Here is a 22,728-nt window from a genome sequence, read left to right on the forward strand (position 1 = left end):
GCGCGGCGCTGGCTGGCGGAGTTTCCGCGCCTTCGCCTGGGTGGCGGGGCGGCCGGCTGCGCTCGGGGAGCTGCGCCCGCCCGTGCCCCGCTTCGCCTCGGGCCATGCTGCTGCCGTCCGATGTGGCCCGGCTGGTGCTGGGTGAGTGAGCCGGGAGGGACGGAGCGATGCATGGGAGAGACGCGGACCACCGGCCTCAGAGCCGGGAGGGTTCTGCCGGGCATTGTCAGCCGCCCGAGGTGCGGCGGGACACAGAGCCGGCTTCGCCCTTGACCCTCGGCAGCGTCTGTTGGCCCCCCCAGGCTGGGATTGTCACTGCCGGGGCTTACGCCGGGCAGCCCCTGGGCTGGCCCCGCCGCCCTCCGGCCCGGCCTCTGTCGGGGAGCGAACGCAGCTCGCTCCTGAGGCATTCGGGTCCTGAGGGACCAGGCCGCTCCCCGGCCGTGCCTTGGGCTGGGGTGCTTCACGAGTCCAAGGAAACGTGGTGGTGGTCTCCGGTGCCTGCCTGCAGACTGAGAGCTGCTGGGCGGTGCTTAAACAGTTCCTGATTACAGGAGGAGTTCAAGGGTGACCCGAAATGCCAGGGAAGGCTGCGTTAAGGGTCAGATGTTTTTTCTTTCCGGCGCTTCGCTCAGGTGTTTCCCTCACCCTTGAGGTTGCACTAAAAGTTCAGGCGTGATCGGAGTCTGTGGAAAGCACAGCATAAGTATGTTCAGTACATTGGCAGCAGACAGTGAATTTTTAAAATCACTTTATGCTTTGGACTATTCGGATCCTGCTAAAGGTGAGAGCAAATCGACGGTAAGCAAAAATATGACCCACATATTTCAGTCCCACGCATAAGTACCTCTTGGCGCAGGTTGCCAAGGTTTCCTGGCAGCTTGGTCTGTGAAATTCAGTTTTCAGTTGTTCACAGTTTTTTAAATCCAAAGCCATTAAAGCTGAATCACTTCTTCAGTGTTCCTCCAGCACAATTTATTTTTAAATACTACCTGAAATTAAATTATTTTTAAATACTACCTGACTTGCTACTGTCTTGAGAAAAAAAACAACTAGTAAGAGTTGTGATTGTTTCATTACTGTGAAGTAGCAGGATTTTTAGAAACTCCATGAACTGTAAACAAAGATTTGAAATCGTACGAGTGTGATTTCTCATTTCACTCTTCCAAACAGGATTGGTGAAGTTACAAGTTTCCAGGTAGAATGCTTATCTTGTGTGCTTACCAGAGACTTGCAGATACACAATCTTGGCAACATCCTGTGTGCTGAGAATGGTCCATCCTATCTTGTGTCTGTTGTGGCATGGAGCATGCATCGTGTCTGGAAAACCTCAGAGCAACCTAAGGCTGTAGAACAGGATATTCCTTGTAACCCTTTCTGTTCTCTAATAGGGATTCCTCTTCTGTGAGGCATCTCTGAATTTCAGTGGGTAAACAGACTTCCCACTGCAGCTCTTCCATCTTTCCCCCCAAGCCCCCGCCAAATCTTTCTGGTGCTGTGAAGGTTGATGAATATTTGTTAAAGAACAAAACTAAAATGATATGCTGAGCTCACACAGAGGAAAATGCATAAGAGCATTTATCTTTTCTTAATTGATAGAGTAAATGTGTACTATGAGTTAGACGTTTCTTAAGCTAGAACAAAATACTGAATAATTTCCATATGTTCAAAACATACATCACCTTTTGTGCCTTTAATTTGATTTTAGGGACCACATATTCCTATGTCATTATACAGTGTATGCACGAGCACTTTGGGTCCGCTGCACAGGCATTTTTAGCCTTTGGAATTCTTTATTACCAGGAAATTGGTGTATGTAAAACATGTCCATACACAAGCATTTAGTCACCCCTTGTGATACTGTAGTAGTAGGTTCAAAAGGGAAAAATTGCAACTTTTTGAGTAAGTGTTCAGGTAAGTTTGATTATAAGAGCAGTCATACCAGCACAGATCAGAGCTCCACTGAGCCTAATACCCTAGCTTCCAGCCTGGAGAACAGTGAGATAAAATCATGTTTACCTGAAATCATGTTTACTTTCAGCCACCTGTGGCTTGAGATTTTTGTAGAAAAATGTATTTGAAAAAATAAATAAGATATTCCTTTCCTTTTCGCAGGCACTGCTAATGTTTTCTGTCAGATAGGCCTGCTCGTACATTGTGATGAAATTCACAGTGGTTATTCCCAGACTGTGTTTAACTTTAAAGTTTGCCTACTTGTTGAAGACATGAAAAAAGGCTTGCATGTTGGAAATATGATTTGTTTTCTTCAGCTATACTCAGATCTGCTGAAAGATACTTGTTTTCATTTAAAGCGCACATTTTTCTGCAGGCATTCATGAACTGAGGTGGACCATTTTGGGGGTCCATTGAAATAGATAATGTGGATGTGTCCTGCATTGTATAACTAGGCACATGTTTTATTTTATCTCTAAAACATTCCACACTAAGCTCTGCCAAGAAAGAAGAAACATTTTCTTTGTGCTTCTTTGTTCCAGAGTCCTTCATTCAGATTGATCTATTTCTATCTTTCAGTGTTTAAGGTGTTTGAGGATTAAAGCAGGGTTAAAAATTTTGATTAAAGCAGAACATATTTGATGAGGAATGGAATTTTGGAAAAGAAAACTTGGTCAGTGCATTTTCTGTGATGGTAACTACTGAGTCTTAGGCGTAGAGCTACTACATCTATCCTAAATGAAAATTACTGTGAGTGAGGGGGGAAAAAACCCTTTTTCTGTTACAAATTTTTGTACAATGGCAACATTTTTAATAAATCTTATCCACTGTTGCAGGAGCTTACAAGTTTTACCTATTTTGAAACAGTACGATGTGTGGAGAATTACTCCTACATAGCAATGCATTTTATTAACAAAATGTCATAGATTTCCATTGAAGTATCAGTTAGGGTGGTTCAGCCCATATGGGGGTTTGTTTGTCAGCCTTGTGAACTGAGAATTTTTATTTTCTTGTGTGTACTAAAGATAACCCAAAATTTGTTCATATTGCCTCAGTTCCAGTCTTGAATACTTTGTAAATATAATGTAATTCCAATCTATATTTTTTGGTCTTCTGGGTTTTAACTGTTAAGTATCTGGTAGAAACATGTTTTGTAAAAATAATGTCACTTTCCTTTTCTTACATAGAATTTTTCATCTGATTATTCCAACACTGCATGCAGCTTTGATACCTATTGAGCAGAAGTAGTGAATGAAATAGCAACGTTTTCTATCTGATTTGGTACAGGCTATTTGCAACAGGAAAATCTTCAAGCTACCTGCCATCAGTTTATTCTGGAAAGCTCAGATTTGAAAGAATATGCAGAGCACTGTACGGAAGATGGTTTTATTCCAGCCTGCTTGCTGGTGAGTTTATATTTGCAAAGCAAAAAGTTACATTGTCTTGCATCCATGGACAACAATTTTGGCAGTTTCTCGGTGTAATAATTAATTTTAAAACTCTGCTTAAAATGTTTGATATTTGATTTGTTTCTTGTTTCTTCATCCTGTGATATTAGCAGTTATTTAATTTCTAGTGTTTAATCTTACTAAGAAACATTTAAGGGTGAAATATGCAAATTGGTTTCAACATATTATGCAGAGTCTACCTTACAGCTTTGAGGTTCATTTATGGAAGGGTGTTGTCACAAGGGTTTTATTGATTTCAGGGCTGCTTTTGTAATTTACTGAAGATCGCTTTCCTATTCTAGACATGACAACCAATAGTGTTCCATTTCAGGTATATTGTAAATATTTAGGTAAAGCACCTCAGATTTATCTAAGTCTACCACATTTTATTGACAAAAACTGTAATCAGCCTTCTATCTGTCCAGTATCATCTGCATTGTTCTGGAGGTGAAAGGTGGACTTTTGGGTATGCATAAATAGTGCATAGCCACATGTGTAGAGCTAATTAGATAGTTTGCATTTTTAACAAATATGTAAAATGGAATTTTTACTATACTGTGCAAATTACAGGGTTTAGGTATTGCTGTGTATCAAACTTCTATTGTTTACGTGTGTGTCCTCGTCATGGTTTCTGTTTCATTCTTCTAGTGTAGTAGTTAATTTCATGGTCTGGGATTTTGTCCACAGTACTTAAAATTCATGGAAATCTCTTCTGAGATCCAAGGTGCACCTACTTGATGCACCTATTCAAAAGAAACTATCGAGTTTATTTTATTTACAAGTGTTTAGTCATCTGTCACTTTGGTGGTAGGGAGTTGAGAACCAAGCTATGGCCAGCAAAAATTAGGAAATCCAAATGTAAATAGATTATCCATATTAATAAAGCTTTTTTATAGTCATCCTTTTCTCAGTAGAAATGTTTTTCCTATTATTCACATAACAGTGATATCGTAGTAGCTAAGACAAAATTCTTACTGAGCTTAAATACTTGCAATAAAGTATTTGTAATGTCTCGTCGAGTTCCCACTAGTAAACAAGACAGGAAGGTACAGCAGATGATAGCAGTAACTTAAAAATCTTATTTTTTTTTTTGTGTCACCTAAAATAACAGGAAAAGTAAGCATGATAAGAAGGTTAATTCTATGTGACTTAAAAATTTTGCTTCAGAGTGAGGTTCCTTTACATTTTTTTCCAGCACGATATATACTCATTAGTCTGTTACAGCTGTTCCTCATCTAATTTTCATGGCTTTATTCTATAATAAAAAAGGTGAGTGAAGGTCAGACAGCTCTAACTTACCAGTGTTGTGCCTTGAGATAGATTACTTTACGTTTTGGGTACGTAATAGGATTTTGTTCCATTGATTGCCCTCTACCAAGTACAGTTCATTGTGCTGAGCATGGTGTAGACTGCTAAAGAACTCCTTAAATATGACGTGATACAGCAGATGAAGTAGAAGTTATTAGCGAGGATTCTGAGATCAGTTGTTTTTTTTTTTCCAGTCACTGTGTGGAAAGAACTTGACAACTATTCTTAATGAATATGTAGCCATGAAAACAAAAGGTAAGCCTTCAGAATGAGGTGTTGTTTTATCTTTATCTGTTGTTTATCTTTTATCTGTTGTGAACTTGAGGAGGAGGTATATGGTCTTTGAGTAATCCCCCATTGAGGCTGCAGTTTGAAGGTTACCATATTACACAGCTAACAGCCACTACATCTAGTGAGCAAAAATAATTGATTATCTTAGTATTCTTATGCCAGCATATATTTTCACTTCGAATGTGACCATTTTTGTATCTCAAAAGCATAGAGATACAATAAAATATGCAAAATGTATGGGTTTGTGCTTGTAAAATTATTCTGTTTATTGTTTATACTATCAAGAGGAGGAGGAAGTGCTTAATTCTCTGGTGACCAGCAACAGTGTGAGAAAATGGAATGCTGTCAGGGGAAGTTCATATTGGACATTAGGAAAGGGTTCTTCACTGAGAGGGTGGTCAGTCACTGGAACAGGCTACCCAGGGAAGTGGTCAAGGCACTGAGCCCTGTCAGAGTTCAAGGAGAATCTGGACAATGCTTTTAGTCACATGGTTTAGAGTTAGGTTAGCCCAGTGAGGAGCAGGGAGTTGGGCTCAATGATCCTTGCAGATCTCTTCCAAGCTAAGGTGTTCTGTGATACCATGAAATTATCAGGAGGAGTCCTATGGTATGAAATATTTCTTGTCTTGTTTTTAAGACTAACTAAAATAGTTTCAGAACTACTTAATATTTTGTATGAATACTGTAGACAGAGAGCATTTGCTGTTTTTGAAAGCTGTTATCAAGCTTCTGGATGTTACCAAATCTTACAGGTTTCTGATACCTGTTGCATGATCATATTTTAGTGCTGCATGGTTTTAAAAATCGTATATGGAACATTCCTGAACAATTTTTTCCTTTCACACTAGGTTTGACAGAAATGGTAACTAAGACACAGTTATTACTTCGTTCACAATGCTTTGTACTTGGCATCTTGAAAAACTTACTAAATTGGACTGTTTACTTATCCATCACATTTTTAATGTTCTGTGCTTCAAAAAGACTGAATGTTTTTACCTGTTTGGGTCATATCATAAAACAAACTATTACTTTTAAAGGCCTGTCTGCCAGGTTATAATTTTCAAAGGCACAAAAGTGACTTGGGAATATGAATACAATTTCCAGAAGAGAGTAGGGGGTTTAGCACGGGTTAGGTTAGCATGTGCTTGCTGAGGAGTCAACACCATGTGCAAATTCCACCAAGAATTATAGTAATTAATTCAGTTTCATCAAGGCTTCTAAACCAGAACTGTACCCATATCAATCAAAATTCTTTAAATTAGGAGTTAGGGATCTCTAATTAATAGAATATTAAGAAGGCAACTACGTACCTGAAGTTAGATGGTGTCTGAAACACTCCATAATAATTATTTTGCTTGTGATTTTACTTTTTTCTCATCATATATCAGTCTTGGGCAGCAATTTCTTTCTATGATTCATTTTAGAAACAACAAATGAAGTTCCAGCAATGATGTCATCTCTGTGGAAAAAATTAGACTATACACTTTCTCAGATCAGGTAATGTAGTTTTGAAATCAAGAAAGCAAGAGTGAGTCCCTATGTTAACCAACTCTGCTTATCATTGTATGAGAATGGTTTAGCTCTCTGTTTCCTCGGAGAGACAGTGAAAAAGATTGGTATGTGAGAGTTTACAGTTGAGCAGACATTTGAAGATTTTAAGGTGGGGCTAGCAGATAAGGAGGGGATGAGTGAGAGCATGTGGCCTTCCTTTAATAAAACAATAAAATAAATGACTCATTTAGAATCTGATACCTTTGTGGTTACTTGACCAAAAATGAAACAGTAAGCTTCATTTGAAGAATCTGTGACCATTGTTGGAAAGAATAAAAATAGCAATCAATGGATTTTCCTGAAGGAACGTGTGGTAAGGACCAGGCTGACATAAACCATGTGCTAGGTACTGTCACACTGTGTAGCTGAGTGCTTCCATTATGCTCCATTCATTTGTGTTACTTGTTTGGTTTTTTTTTTTAGGAGCATGCAGAATTCAGATTTCAGATTTTCTTCTAATCAGAGGAGTAAGTAACTGAGTCAATTCCATGGGATCAGTAGGTTTTATGTTAAAATTATCTGTCTTGATTAAAAATAGGGGCCTTCTGCAGCCATCAGTAATGCATGTCTGTTGTCTTCAGTGTGATCTGTGGATTACTGTAATGATCAGGAAAGGAAAATAAGAAAAGCTGAGCTTTCTGAAAGGGGCTTAAATGCTCTATTATAGAATTTTCTCTGCTGAAAAAAACTTTTTGGAAGTTTACATGGTTAAGAGGTTTAAAAACTGCGCCTTCACTCCTGAAACTGCTGATTTAATTTGTGGTTCATAGATGAACTAAGAACATAGCCAGTCTAATTATAATGCAGTTGCCTTTCTGTAGAAGGGGAACATAAAGACATATTACAGTCTTGTAGCATTTGTTATGTATACAAACATATATCCAACCAAAATACAAAAACATACTTCTTGTATCTAGAGTTGTTTCTTTCATTACAAAAGCTAAAAGTGAGCTATCAAAAAAGAAAAATTGGTTTACTTAAAAATACGTTTTTCTCTGTCATATTTTTACTGTATAAGAAAAGAGAATGTGAGATACAGGTAGTGATTGTTCCCGGATTTGAGATTCATTGGATGGTAGTGTTCTGTTGTTCAAATTTTTTTAAACAGATTTTGTGTGAATATCAGCAATCTTTTAAAAAATAATCCTTTATCATATATTTTCATCTTGTCTTTATTTCCAGTACGTACAAGAAGTGGAATTGTAGAAATGAAAAGGCAGAGAATGCTTCAGCAGTCAGCTTCTGCAAACTCAGGACTGTTGTCAGTAGCCCATCAGGCAGGGCCACAGAATTCCACTTCTGTTGTACCTCCTCAAGTAATTCACAGGCCAACAATAAATCAAAGCATGCCACAGACAAGACTGAATACATTGTTTGTGAACCAGTCACAAACTCAAGAAAACAAGATCAACAGTAAGTTGTAAAAATCTTTAAACCTTTTTTTTCTGTGAAAAACCTATGGCTATCAATGGAAGTTTTCTAAAACCAGGGCTAATCTTCTTCCACCAAAAGGTTCAGAAAATTTGTGCATTGTTTCCCAGCTCTCCAGACTGGTTCAGGTGATTAAAAGAAAGTAGGTGCCCAAAAGAGAGCTGATTCTTGCACACTTGCTTGCCAATGTGAGCTCAGAGATCAGAAGTAAATGGAATTTGTGGTTATTCTGTTCTGTGCTCTTGCCCTCACCCAAATAACTTGTTTCATCAGATAGGGATGATCCACATTAAATGGATGTCTGTTTCAGGATGTGTTTAAAAGGAATGGTCCTCATTTCCATGATAGTACCAAATTATTTTGTATGGACTTTCCAGGAATTGAGTGGAACATAGTAAGTAATGTGTAGATCTCATAGTGCTTTAACAGTGTCACTAAAAAAGGTATTGGCATCATGACTTCTTTTTTTTTTTCTTTGTTTCCCTCTATAAAGCAGGAGGTCTCATACACATTCAAGTTCCAACATCACAAGAACGAAAGCTTCATTCAAATTTGCTTTCTCCAGGAAGGCGAAAAAGGTAAACAGGGATGTGGGTTAATATGTGCACTAAAGTTGTGTGACAAACTTCTCTTACACTGGTTTTGCATTTTTTGTTCTCTGATTCAAATGCCCATTTTCCCCCAAGTCTTTCCTAATCTGTCTTGATTTTTTTTAATGTAAGTAGTTTTAGCGCCACTGCTGATAGATATTTTCAGAAGAGCCTACACTGCCTCCTGTAAAAACATTACATTTTCCTATTTATCATCTAAATTCTTACAAAACCTAACAATTGGTTTCTTCTCCGAAAATAAGTGCTCCCTTGAGAGGTCTTTGTTTTCAGTGGTAATGCCCAAATTTGACTTTGAGTTGCAGTTATTAGGCTCCATTAACTGGTACCACCAGTTAGAGTAACATGTAGTGGAGGGGCATGGAGTTCAGTTTGCCATTTGGCTGTTTACTACTAGAGATCTACATTATAACTTCTGTATAAAGGCAGACACAACAGATGCTTAAGAGATAATAAAGCAGTTACCAGCTTTTACTGCATTTTCAATATGTAGTTAATTTTCTGGTGATTAACATACTTTGTTTGCTAAGGAAGAGAAGCACTGGGTTTATTCACCATTAGGTCTGCTGTTCGCAATTTTCTCATGAACTATGTCATAAATTTCCTGGAATGTTTCAGTGAATCTCAGAAGAGGAAAAGTATTGCAACATCTGGACCTCCTTCAGCAACTAGAAATTCTCAAGACTCTGAAGAAGCAGTAATAGAAAAAGAAACTGAGCCCCTAGAAGAATTAATTGATGGTAACTTCCCAGTGAGTATATGCCTACAGAAGGTATTTACATTTAAGAAACAAATTCACACTCAAGAGATCTAGTCTTTAACATCTTGTTCATCTTCGTTTTTACAGAAATTACCTTTAGAAGATAAATATATTGGTTTGTATTTGAACTAGCTCTAGCGTGTTCTAAATTCATAAATTTGATATGGTGAAGTAGAGTTTTGGTTTTCTTGATTTATTTGCTTTGCTAAGATACCTGTAGGCTGTCAGAACACAGTAATTGTTTAGAGAATGGAAACCAGAATGCACAGTGAGCCTTGCTGTACTTTAGGAGAATAAAAGTGCAGCAATATTTTGGGTCAATTTTCGTAGCAATGTAATGCAGTCACAGAAGACTCTCTGTTATAAAAAGTCTTCTCTTTGAATTGCTTTTTAATTATTTTTTACTTGTCAGTCAGAAATTCATGCTCCTTTTCTGGTTATGTTAAAAATAGAAACCTGACCACTTCAAAACTGTTTTCCAGCAACTGGTTATTGAAAATGCCAGAGAAAAAATCTTGAGCAACAAATCTCTTCAGGAGAAGCTCGCTGAAAACATTAACAAAATCCTGGGGAGGTAATAAAAGGAACCTCTAAACTTCATATGTATTCTTATTTGATTTATTTTTGAGTTTTGAACTAATGACGTACATGTTGCAGTGATGGCAGTGTTGCTCAGGCCCCTAAACAAACAGACAGTGGTCCCACAGAACAGGAGACTTCAATTGATGAAATCCTTGGACTTCAGGTAGGTGTGGATTGCCGTGTTCACATTGTTTTTAAGACCAGGAACGTGAGAATGATCAGTTATGGGAACTATGCTGAACCTCTGACATCTGGGGATGTTCTCTCCTCTTCCTATCCTTTCTTTCTTTTTTTTTTTCTGTTTGCCAGCACAGCTGAGCCTCCCTCATGCTCCTGTCCGTGCAGGGGCAGCTTTGCAGCTTCCCTTACAGAGGTGTTAACTCTGACCTTGTGTGGTGCTGGGCAGGTTCAGGGAGCTGAGCTGGCAGGACCCTGCTGTTCTGCAGGAGCTCATTTTGTGCCAGTTTAGCATTCTGAATTCATTCTCAGCGCCTGTCCAAGGCAGCCTAAACATGCAGCAGGGTTGAAGGCAAGGGAGTGGGATTGCTTCTGGCAGTACTTAGCTGGTAACCTCACACTCAGGCTGGATTTAAGAACTCCGTCCCAGGCACCAGCTGCCTGCTTCTCTCTCAGTCTTTCGTACCAGTAATTGGCTACCAGCTTCTCACTGGGGAGCTAAACAATAGCCTTAGAGAAGAAAAAATAATTTAAAATATCTTGCTGTCTCCAAATCCATTTAATCTGATCAGATTTTGTGATTTGCTCCAAGATAAGCATGGATCATTTAGTGTATCAAGAGAAAATTTTTTTTGAGCCTAAATAATGATGCTTTTTCTTCAAATTTAGTATTTTCTTGCTTTTGGAGGAAATGTGTATTCTGCTTCTACAAAGTAAACATAATTATAGTGTTCTCCCTTTGTTCTATACACCTCAAGCTGGCAATCACAGAATTAAAAAGGACTTTTAATGAGGGAAATGACAGTCTTCACAGCCCTCGTGAAAAAGACAGGAGGAGAGCGGAGGCAGTTCCCTGTTTATGAAGTAGAGGTGTCTGGTTTATAAATGCTATTCTTCTGTTGCTTGGTGATTTTAGGTCAGTTGTTGTCAAAACACAGAGCTAAAACACTATATTTCATTCTTCTGAGCAGAAATAAAGCAGCTTCTTGGTTTGGTTGGAGTTGCTGAGACAAAATCAAGGGTATAACATGGAATATGCACCCTTAAAACCACCATATCAAAGGTTGGAGAGGTCTTAGGGGGTCTCCAGAAAGGCAGAAGAAACTTTGTATTTAATTGCTTGTGTATGTACTGGATATTCATTTTATTCCTGGGCTGCCACAGAACAAGTGAGCTTGAATCAGGAACCTTTAAGCACTGTCCCATGTAGCTGTGCTTTCTAGATGCCTTCCACAAAGAAATAGTTGGAGGCTAGATTATTGAACATGTAACAGATACATGAAATAAAACTTCTCTTTGCTTAGTGTTGGCTTCTAGATATATATTCAAACCTAAGAAATTAGGATTAATTTTGGAATTTTATTTGCCAGTACTTTGCTTGTACAGGCTCACAGCATCCATGCCATGTGCATAAGCTTCCAGTGTAGCCTGAGATTTAGTCCTCCTTTTTGGTTAGTGCTGGCCATTTTGGAGACAATGGTGGGGGTAATGTCTGACAGACACATTTGGGTTTTGGAGAACCTTATTTCTTAAACTTCAATCACTAAGATTTTTTAACAGACATTAAATTTGTGGCAGAAATGTTCCCAGCATTAGTCTTCATGTTTCTGTGCTGAGTAGAAGTAATAGAACTAAAATCAATATGAAAAGAAATTCTTGTCTGTTTTTAAATTATGGAAGTAACTGTCTAACAGTTCTGTATATCATGTTTTTTCTCAGGGTGAAATTCATATGTCAGAAGAGGCTATCCAGGACATTCTGGAGCAGACAGAATCAGATCCAGCTTTCCAGGCTCTGTTTGACTGGTTTGATTACGGTAGGCTACATTGTACTCAGTTGTACTGTTACTGTAAAGCATCCTGAATGATGAGCTTTCCCAAGCATTGCTCGACAAAGCATAGGAATTCAGCAGGCCTCTTGCTAGAGAAATGGCACTGGTATGCCTTAATACAGAATTAGATACATTTATACACAGGTATAAAGTACAGCATTTTCCTGTGGCTGATATTCTGGGCTTGTGCTGGTTTCAGTGGTTGTTTTACTGCTGTTATTTTAGACTCTCCAGGTCTGAAGGATGATAGTTTATACTTGTTTGCTGTTGTAAAATTTTCAGGGATATCCTCACATTAACCCTAAAGAGATCTTTATGCTGCAGTTCATTTGAAAGGTAGTGATGACATAAATGTGGAAAGTGACATATTTAACCCTTCTTCATACTTTATTTTGAAAATAGGAAAGAGCAAGGTAAACAAGAACTTACCTGCTGGTGTTTCTGGTCGGAATGGAGTAGAAAACGAAATCCTGGTGGGTGAGGATAGCCTGGAAACATTTGGAAGTTCTTTAGGAACAGAAGAAACTAACAGATGTAGGTCTTAGTTTTGTTTTTTTTCCTCTAAGATTCTCCGTTAACTTTTCATTATGAAAATATTTTCAGACAATTTGTGCATTTCAGAATTTTCTTTTTTCACTGATAATATCCATGTGGACATTTACATTGCATGAACAATGTGTATACAGATACACCTGGTCTGTTAAAAAGTTTCAGTCTACTAAATTTAATAGTAGTGCCATCAGTGTAGTTAAAAGTTGTACTTGATAAGCTTCTTAATGCTAGCAGACTATCAATAAATGGATACTTTGCAGTATCCATTGTGGAACACATAAAGAGAATAATTTGCATCTAACCATATTAATCTTTTATCTCTTTTCTGTAATGTATCTGTTAATTATTACACAAAAAGAGTCTTACTCTGGACAAAAGGGATGTTAGTACGATAGTCTGTGAGTAGCAGGTATTTAGTGAAAGTATATGAGAAGTAGAGCTATGAGGTTTTTATAGTGAGATGCTTTTTGTGCTTCTGGAAATCTGATGTAGCAACCTGACCTATTTTTATGTTTCATGTGTACTTACTAGTAATGTACAAACTGATTTTCCAGATTTTTTAGTGTATGTATGTTTTATATATATATATATTCCACTCAACTTGAATGTAAGGATGAGTAACATTATTCCCACTTGAATGAAACAGTGAAACAGTTTTCCATTGAACTGATAGTTATTTCTAAAACGGTCTTAAAGGATCATCTCTTCTAATAATTATGGAACTAGTTTATTCTATCTTTTACAGGTGATAATTCTAGAGAACCACTATCCTGTAAAGGCTTTCAGTTAGGAGAAGCATCCTGTGCCTTGAAGACCAGCACTAATGATGATGATATTGCTAAGAAAAATCCAGCCAGTGAACAGCTGCATGGAAACTGTACACCAAGGAAGCAGAGTGATGTACTTACAGCCATTACCCCTGAACATATTAGGGAGTTTGAAATTGCTTTTGACTCAGTGTCTGGTTTGACTGAACCTAGCAAGAGACTGAGTTCTGACAGTAAATGTAATGAACACTCTGCAGACACTTACATTACGAAAGAGTCATCTGCATTTGTATCTGAAAGTGAGAGTGCTATGGAAATTGAAAAAGGCCCACCAAGTCATAGTTCTCAAAGTAGTCCTAATTTAGAATATGTTCATTCTGGTACTCCACAGATTCCTTTGATTTCAGTGGCAGAAGATACTATAGGTGGTGAAAACAAAACTGATTCCGGAAGTAAATGTCCATTATCGCCAGATACATCACTGTCTGAAAAAAGACTTCCTGGAAGTCCTTCTGATGGGAGCCCTGGCCACAGTGCACCACTGGGAAAAAACAGCTCATCCATTTCTAGCCCATCAGCAGATGCAGGAAAAGAACAGACTGTAACCAATGATCCAGCTGCTTTGCCTGATGTTTCACAGGAAAACTCCGGCCACCCCTCTAACCATGAGGACCAGAGCACACAGGCAAACTGTGCTGCGGGATCTGCAGTGGACATCACAGGTCTTGACAAAACGGAGTTGCAGCTTGAAGTTGTTGATACTTCTAACAAAACTTACTCAAATGATCAGCATACACTTGATAAGCCTTCTAAGAAAGATTTTAACCTCCCTTCAGAACTGTCAAACTCAGAGGGTACACAAGGGGAGACACAAGAACCTTCATCTTCTACAAAAGTGGACACTGATAATTTATATTTCTCTTCTGGTGATAATGCATGTACAGACATTTCTGTAGTATCCACTGAAAACAATCTTACTACCTCTGAAATATGCCACTCTCCTCTCCCTGAAACTGCATCCTCAACAGATGAGTCAGGTACTGAGGCCAAAAGTATAAGCAGTGTATCTTCTAGTAGTCAACCAGTGGATGTTGATCCTTCTAATATAATGTCCCTCAAGATTATCATCAGTGATGATCCATTTATTGCATCAGACACGGAGTTAAACAGTGCTGTTTCCAGCATCACAGGAGAAAATTTGCCTACTATAATATTGTCATCTCCAGCCAAATCCCCAACCAAAACTGCAGGCCTGCCCAAATGTCTGACTTCAGAAGACACAGAAAAAAATGTGGATTCAGCTCTGGCAGAGCAGAATCTTCTTGTGCTTAGACCTAAGGACCCTGTGGTTACCTCAGTTACCACTCAGAATGAAGACTGCACTGGTTTTTCAGTTGCAGGTTCAACTCATCTTTCCAACGAAGGGGGATTTATACAGTTGATGCCAGCCACAAGCACAGCTTTTGGGAATTCAAGCAACCTTTACATAGCCACCTGTATGACTGATCCAGCAACCTTGGGTGCAGCTGTAACACCATCAAATGTAGTTGTATTGCCTGGCAGTTCTATGCCACTGGCTTCCCAAGCTCCATCTGTACAACAGCTGCGGACTCCTCCCAGATCCAGCAATACGTTTCCATCAAACCAGACTGTCTCCCCAAACTTCCCACAGGGTAATCTCATTATTAAAAAATTACTGGGAATGTGGTGTTTATCCGGTGGTCTTATTATTTTTGGTTTTCCCCTAAATACATTGAAAGTAAACAGTTTTTAAATGGCTCTGTCTGCCATTTGAAAGTATCCAGGAGTTATTGGATTTTTTAGTGCATTAGTTGCTAGTAGAAATGACATAAAACTACCAGAAGTTTGAACAAGCTGCTTTGAACGGAAAAAAACCAGCCTCATATTTCAGAAGCTTAAATTACATATTTTTAGCAGTATTAGATGTAGGAAGCGTATTTTGGTTTACACTGGAAAGGATTCCATTACTTTGGCTAAATAAAACAGGTTTTTATTTTAATAAGATTTCTGTTGTAAATGGAATGCTTTGTATTATAGGATTCCATATTTTGTGTAGATAATTGGGTAGATGTATCTAGTCCTCCCCAAATCACTTTCTTGGTTTTGTTTAATTTTTCAAAACCTAGTCTGCATTAAAAAAAAATTTTACTAGTTATGGAACTATAACATTATTTCTTTCCAAGATTTTAAATTATTATTACTACAGCAGTAAAAAATTTGAGTGCTTTCTGAAATGTTAAAACCAGCTGCAAAACAGCTGTAATCACCATGTTTAGATTTCTTTCAAAAACCAAGAATATTTTGCAGTTACCTTTGAATTTCTGTGTGTAATCATTTCATTGAGGTCAGAGGCCACTGCAGCAGTATGTGCAAGCTCTTAGGGTGACAGCCTTTTCTGTCATTAGGATTTCTTTATGCAACTGTTACCTTCAATGCATTTTTCATAGTGAGAGGAACAGTTTTCCTTCACTTTTGAAGATATTCTTCCACTTTCAATTAATGTGCTAGGATAGTTTCCGTGTTTTATAATTCCCATGTATCTGTCAGCTAAATAAGATAGTGTTACTTTTACTGGTTTTTATAAATCACTGTAATTTAAACATTAAGATAGGTTTATCATACTTCAAGCTTTATTTTGAGCTACCTCTTACAAAGGAAAATAGACTTTAACTAAAGAATTCCTTATAAACTGAAAATAAAACTGGTGCTTACTCTGTTTTCTAGTAGTGAACTATAGCAAGGACAGTGAAGTTTTTCTAAAAATCCAGGGCTTTTCTTGCCACAGGTTTTGACCACACATAACTCTAAGAAATCCTGTCTTCAAGCTTTTCTTTTCAATTAAGTATTTTTCGTTTCTGTACAGTCTTAACACTTCGGTATTTTTTAGGTTCTGCCATTATAATTGCATCTCCAGTGCAGCCAGTTTTGCAAGGAATGGTGGGAATGATACCACTCTCTGTAGTAGGACAGAATGGAAATACATTCTCAGCACCGACCTGCCAGGTAACACATCACAAATAAAGATTTTCAGAATTAAAGCTGGGGTGGTAAGAAGTGCTTTGGTAAATTGTAATAAAATATTTTTATTCTTTCAAGGTTCTTCACATGCCTGTGGCTAATCCAGTGTGCAACGGAAGTGTCCCAAAGCTTCCCATCCCTCCCAAATCACAGAAGATTCCTGGAGCAAGAAACAAGACTAATACAGGTGCCTGCCTTGCATTCTTGAGAGGGGTAGAAGAAAAGGAGAGGGTTCTAAGGACAAGTCAGTTCTAAGTAAAAAAAGTTTTACAAATACCTCTGCTTCTATTCCTGGCAACTTTTGGGCTGTCTTGAGAGAGGTCTGTACCTGCCATTAGTGACTCTTGTTTGCTCAGTTTACAAAGAACTTCCAGCATATAACATAATTCCAGTTTTGGCATCAAGCTTATTTCCAGAATTATTTTGTCTTACCAGGGCTGTGTATTATCTAAGTGTAGACAGCAAGCTTCTTCTTTGTTCTTAGTTGGGGACCTTTGCTAGTCTACTAATTAGTAAAGTTTAAAGTTACAAAATACTGCAGAGTTTGTTGCTGGGTTTTTCTTTATTGGTTCTCTGTCAGGTGAAATGTCATTGTACTAACTGTGAAATTATTTACCTGTCATTCATTAATATTTCATCTGTTGTTCCAGGAAAACTGGTACCAAATGTAGCTGAGCCTTTGAACCATGCAAATCCTCGAACACAGAGGTCAGTAGTGCTAGTATTGAAACTTGCTTTCTTTTTCCTGAATTTCTTCATCCAGTATTGGTGAAGAGAGGAGCTTTTTTCAGTAGTGGCATAAGCAGTACCTCCTTTTCTGCTGCCTATCTGCTAGGGGTATTGATACAGATGTGTTCTGGGACTGGTGTAGCCTGTGCTAGAATGGGCTTGTCACTGTTCCGGTGTTAATTTTGTATGGCTTTGTCTTCATTGTCTCCTGTCTAAATTGTCAAATAAAAATTGTTTGAGCAGAGTCTAAGCTAGGAAAATTGCCTGTTACATGTACTGGGAGATTTAAATTACTAAAACCCTTTGTATTTTCTTTTCAGATGAACGGTACCCATGGTTTTGTAGTGTAGTCTCATTGCCTTTACCATCCTCTGGCCCAAATCCAGTAGAGTTTATTAGATTGGGTTCTTCATCTGTGTTTCAGATGTGTGGATTAGAACTCTGCTTAGTAATTTAGAAAGTGAGAACTGAATGCAAAGATGGCCAGGACAGCAGCATGCTAATTTTATATTGATGAACATAACTTAATTTCTAATTGGGGTAGGTACTAGTTTTCTGTTGGGCAAATGAGAGAAGGAAGCAAGGCTGCAGTAGTCACTCTCTTTACCATTAATGGACTGCCGAAAGAAAAGGATGTTGGAATGAGCAAAAGAGTGTAGGAGAAGATCAGAAGTTCAATTTAAATATTAGAGGTGAAATGATCTTTTATTGTAAAAGTATACTTAAAAAAAAATATACTTAAAAAGTACTTGTAAAAGTATACTTAAAAAAATACTTAAAAAAAAAAATAATTACCTGTTTAGGACTCATTTAAAATACTGGAAAAGTGGAGAAAAAACAGGAACATTAAAAGTCAACTTATTAAAAAATCCCAACCATATATCAAGTTATACCAAATACATGCATACAAAAAGTACTGATTTTTTAAAAACCACAGAAGCAAGATCTTGGGTAATACCACTTCAGTAATTCAGCTTTCTGTTAACTTTAATTGATCTCTAGATATACATTTCGCATAGCAAAGAGAGCAAAATTTTCCCTGCAAAGAGGTGTAATTTCTTACTTCCACTTTCTACCATCTGTCTCATCTCAAATTTCATGCAAATAAAACAAACTGCTACCACTCAGACCTCTTCTGCCATTTCAAAGGTACCAAAGTTAGCATCCCAAACACTTGACTTTTCCTCTTAGAAATCATAGAGGCTTTATCTGCAGGGAGGGAGCCTTACAGGCATAGATGAATGATGCTGAAGCTTCTCTGGGAAATGCAGCATAAGCCAGGCAGAGGGCACAGACACAACCACGGTATGAGCTGACAGAGCAGAAGCATTCTTTCCACAGTGCAGTGGTGTCTTTTTCACATGAATGGGGCTGGTTATCAGGTGGAGACCACACCCCAGGGAGTTTGGATGTTGTTGTCCAGATGCCCACTGGAAGCTTTTTGTCTTGCTCAGTATCTCGCCATGCACAGCAACTGCACAGGGAGGAGTACAAGGCACGCATGTGATTACGTTGTCCAAAATATTCTGGCAGCCTCTTAGGAATTTCAGCTCCAAGGACTCCCAGAGCCATAAGTAGTTTTCTGGGATGGACTGTCCTGTCATGAATGCACTCAGTTTATTTTTGAAGTCAAGTAAACTACCAGCATCCACAAATACCCCAAGGTAAAGAAGTTCCCAGGTTTAGTTACATGAAGTGTCCAGACCTCCTTGTTGTGTTTTGAACCTAATACCAGTGTTACTTGATGCCCCTAGTTTTTCTACTGGAAGGTACAGCAGATGGGTTCCTTTTTATGGGCTTTCTTCACAGAACTCTGTCACATTTTCCCTCGGTAATCTCTCTTTCCAGGCTGAAGAGTGCCAGTCTACCTAATTGTTCAGTGTGCAGACTCTGTTTCATGCCTTTTTGCCAAGAAAGCCTTCTTTGAGCTTCCTGCAGTTGTCATTCCTGACTCTTGGCCTTTGTGTTGATAAAATACTTGTATTTAGGATGGAGGATCCCTTTTCTGAGGGATGGGTGGGGACTTCCATCCAGCTGAAATTCACTTGCCTAGTAAGAATAAACACGTCAATGAAATGCTTTCATCTCGTTTTCAGGACTGGAAATTGGGACAAGCTTACCAGTGCAGAACCAGGAAGGAAAGTGGAAGAGAACTTGCCTGTTGCACCAGCAGAGAGCACAAGCTCAAATTCAAGACAGAGTGAGAGTCACAGGAGAGTGCTTTGCTTTGATAACCTCCTACCTACTCCAGGAGGAAACACCCAAATTCAGGCCACAAAGAGTTCATCCCAGAAAGAAAGAATTGAAAACTCTTTATTTGCTGTCGACTCAGCATCCTCCTCTGCTAAGGCCCAGGTACCAAAGAGAGACAAAGACAAAACATTGCCCAGAATTCTGTGTAGGCCAGAAGTTGGTAGCAACAGAAGTGCATCTGCAAAGGAGCCACAGCCCGAGCGGAAGGTGGCAACTGCAGGGCTTTCATTAGATCCCTTCCACAAGACAACAGCAAACAAAGAAAATGAGTTACGAAGGGATACCGATGAAAAGCAGAAGAACCAGGACACCGCCAAACTCTCAAACGGCCAACAAAGCGTTGCCTCATGGAATGAGAAGACAGTTCCTTCAGTACAAGAGCTGAACAAGAAGCAGGGGTCATTGTCAAATGGGGCTGGCAATGGCAAATCATCGGTGTCTGTTTCTTTGTCCTCAAAGGAGCCGAAGCGAGAACCTGCTAAAGCTTCCAGCCAAGGCCTTGGCCTGTCCAGCCCGTTCAGCAAACAGTGTGTGGAGATGCTGCAAGACATTCAGTGGCAAAGCCCCGCTGGAAAGACAGTTGAAAACGGAGAACTGCCGGTACCCCGGACGCCGTCTGGAGTTGGGGACAGGCACACGGATGACACTACGGACAGCGTGCGCACCCCGACGTGCCGGCGCTTCAACGAGGACAGCACCACGCCCCGCATCATGGTGCCCCCTGCCACGCCAGACCTGCCCGCCTGCAGCCCGGCCAGCGAGACGGGCAGCGAGAACAGCGTCAGCATGGCTGCACACACCCTCATGATCCTGTCGCGGGCGGCCATCGCAAGGACTAGCACTGCAACCCCCCTCAAGGACAACACCCAGCAGTTCAGGGCTTTGAGGAGCACCGTAAAGAAAAGGAAACTGGAGGACTTAAATGAGGGGGAGAGAAATTCTCGTTCTGCAAATCGAAAAGACCTTCAGAGCTCTCCAACACCATCAAAAAAAAAGAAAATCAAGGCAAGTATAACCACCTACTTATTTTAATTAAAATGCTAAATATGTGTTAGGTATCTTTGTGTATACTATTTGTAATGAAAGGGTTTATAGATGCTTGTCGAGTCCCTGACATCCTATTTAGATTAGTCAATATTTCCAACTTTGCCCCTTGAGTATACTTTGAACTAAGCTTTCTTAAGATTGGTTTAGTCTTCAGATGCACACAAGTAACTCCTACTAATTCTAAATAGGCACCAATGACAATTACATTATTTCTCCTATAACGTGAATGAATTCCTAAATTCTAAGTGTCCAGGTGGAATGTAGGAATTAAGCCAAACTCAAAGTAAGCCTTACTAGAATTCAGGCTGTTCTTGCATCCTTGTTTAGTACCATGAGTGATACTCCCAGTCTCTGTAGTGTGCAGTACTGTGCTTTTGACTTGAGGATTTAAGGGCAAATAGCCAAGGTGTGAGACACAAAAGGGTGTCTTTCAATGTAAATAACCAAAAAGGAGTATAACTTTGTAATTCACATACTTAGTTTTAGCATGCTCCTGAAACATTGAGACTGGAAAATGTGTCATTCCATGGAGCGAGGGCACATGGCAGCGTCTGAGTTCAGGGGCAAATTTGTGTAGTAACAGACACAAGGTGGATGGAAGGATGAGTTGGAAAGGAATGTTTGCAGGCTCTTTAGTTCCCCCAGGTTCTTTGTATTTAACACAGTTGTTGCTTCCCTCTCCTACAGAAAAAGAAGCTTCCAAATTCCTTCCCAGCAGGAATGGATGTGGACAAGTTCTTGTTGTCTTTGCATTATGATGAATGAACAAAAAGAAGCTGGAAGTGGGGCCATCTGAAGCTCAGTGGAGTGATGCTGAGGTTTTGCATGGGAAGAGAAGTAACTCTAAAGGGCAAGTTGCACTTTCAGTGCACTGAAGTTTCACTTTATAGCAAAGTCATGCCGTTTTTGAAGCAGGTAGCAAAGTGTAAATATCATTGAGTTGGTATATGTTTATTTTTTAAAAAGCACTTGCATAATTATAGAGCCATTTAAATTGCAAAACTGTAAATTTGTGTAAATGAAATGTAAGAAAGATTGTACATTTCCTGTTAGACAACGTTGTCTGTGTTCTGCTGCTTTCTCTACTTACCCCTGCGAAGCGCTCAGCCGGTCTGTGAAAAGGTGGTGTTTGTCACTCACCACTCTAAGATGAGGCAGCTACCTTGGCCACTTCTCATTGTTTTGTTGAATCTGAAAGGGACTTAAGTATTCAGGTCAAAGTGGCTTGTGCTCACACTCTCTCGTTTCATAACTGTTAAACCTGTGTGGTAAGGCTTTGAATGAAATAACAAAAATACCAATAGCTAAACATAAGTAAAACCTCAAAAAGCATTTTTCATCTGGTGAAGCTTTTCCCAGCCAGTCATTCAGACAAGAATTTTAATTTGGACAGGCCTCCTCTGTTTACAGTATTTGCTACATAGGATGTCATTCGAATGCAAAAGCTGTTTTCAAGCAATGTACTTTTGTGTGAGGTCATGCCTCAGTATGAATACTTCAACTGAAGCAACAGCTTAACAAGAATTAGTGTGTTCTAGTGAAGTCAATTCCCTCACTTTCATTTGTACTGCTGAGAAGTTTGTTACTATCTAACTCTTACAGTTTTAGCCAGATATGGAAAAATTTGCATCTGATTTTTCAGTTTAACATAGAGGTTGTCCTAGCTATTACACAAACTCCCTCCAAGAGGGGTGCAGGAGGAGCTCAGCCTACATTTTGCTGAATGAGCATGCCTTGCTCCAAAACTGCAGAATTTTCCCTACTGGTATTTCTTCCTTTGTTCTCAAATTGTTAATGTCTTTAAAAAATAATTTGCAAGTTTTCTTGTAAGAGATCTGTACAGCAACAGGGCAATGTTTCAGACAGAATACAAGGATTCCTAAGGAACCAAGATTATGCAGTAGACGTTTATATTAAACCCATCCAATAACTAAATACTGCATAGCATTTACAGCTTGAATAAATATTTTTGTTTTAATAAAAAGTTGTGTGTCTTGCTTAATGTTTTCAAGTTGACTAAGCAGCTTTGCAGATACTGAATGGAGAAGTCCTGTTAGTCAGTTGTTTTTGAAGACAGAGTCCAGTATTAAACACTGAGTTCTAATAACAATTGTTAGAGGGACTAGGGCAGGCAAGCACAAAAATTGTCATAAGCATAAAATGCTTAATAGTGATAGTGACATCTAACAATAATTTGCTGTTTGAGACTAAAGGTAACTCTCTTTCCTGGGTCATTCACTACCCACTATAATGTTTCAGCTCAGGCCCTGTGGTTCTAATGAAGATGTGAACTATCCCTTCCCTTTCATAGGAAAAAGGTATCTTCAGTACCAAGGTGGTATCATACAGCAAATAATGTTTATGAAATAACAGCGGTTTCCAGTAGCAGCACTCTCCAAGT

At 39.0% G+C, this 22,728-nt stretch overlaps 1 protein-coding gene across 4 annotated transcripts; it reads left to right on the forward strand.

Annotated features, from left to right (window-relative positions):
• The first annotated feature begins 5 nt into the window (after nucleotides 1-5).
• Nucleotides 6-22,655, forward strand: LOC131589415 (protein NPAT). 4 transcript variants are annotated; one of them, XM_058859086.1, is made up of 18 exons: nucleotides 6-141; nucleotides 3,241-3,359; nucleotides 4,904-4,964; nucleotides 6,425-6,497; nucleotides 6,975-7,018; nucleotides 7,734-7,964; nucleotides 8,476-8,560; nucleotides 9,209-9,341; nucleotides 9,833-9,924; nucleotides 10,008-10,095; nucleotides 11,829-11,925; nucleotides 12,343-12,474; nucleotides 13,238-14,932; nucleotides 16,168-16,283; nucleotides 16,377-16,485; nucleotides 16,949-17,006; nucleotides 19,124-20,285; nucleotides 21,015-22,655. In XM_058859086.1, the coding sequence occupies exons 1-18, from the start codon at nucleotides 105-107 to the stop codon at nucleotides 21,090-21,092; spliced, it is 4,410 nt and encodes a 1,469-aa protein (XP_058715069.1). In that variant the 5' UTR covers nucleotides 6-104; the 3' UTR covers nucleotides 21,093-22,655. The 4 variants fall into 4 exon arrangements, with proteins under 4 accessions (XP_058715069.1, XP_058714909.1, XP_058715002.1 ...); XM_058858926.1 differs by lacking the exon at nucleotides 6-141 and adding an exon at nucleotides 566-784; XM_058859019.1 differs by lacking the exon at nucleotides 6-141 and adding an exon at nucleotides 566-784 and having other exon boundaries at nucleotides 8,479-8,560.
• The last annotated feature ends 73 nt before the right edge of the window (nucleotides 22,656-22,728 follow it).

Source organism: Poecile atricapillus, chromosome 1, assembly GCF_030490865.1.
Source record: "Poecile atricapillus isolate bPoeAtr1 chromosome 1, bPoeAtr1.hap1, whole genome shotgun sequence".
Lineage (NCBI taxonomy): Eukaryota > Metazoa > Chordata > Aves > Passeriformes > Paridae > Poecile > Poecile atricapillus.

Coding starts and splice junctions, on each gene's coding strand:
- LOC131589415 (XM_058858926.1), top strand. CDS start 709: ATGTTCAGTACATTGGCAGCAGACAGTGAATTTTTAAAATCACTTTAT. Junction 10,096..11,828: donor ATGAAATCCTTGGACTTCAG/GTAGGTGTGGAT, acceptor GTTTTTTCTCAG/GGTGAAATTCATATGTCAGA. Junction 12,475..13,237: donor AACAGAAGAAACTAACAGAT/GTAGGTCTTAGT, acceptor TATCTTTTACAG/GTGATAATTCTAGAGAACCA.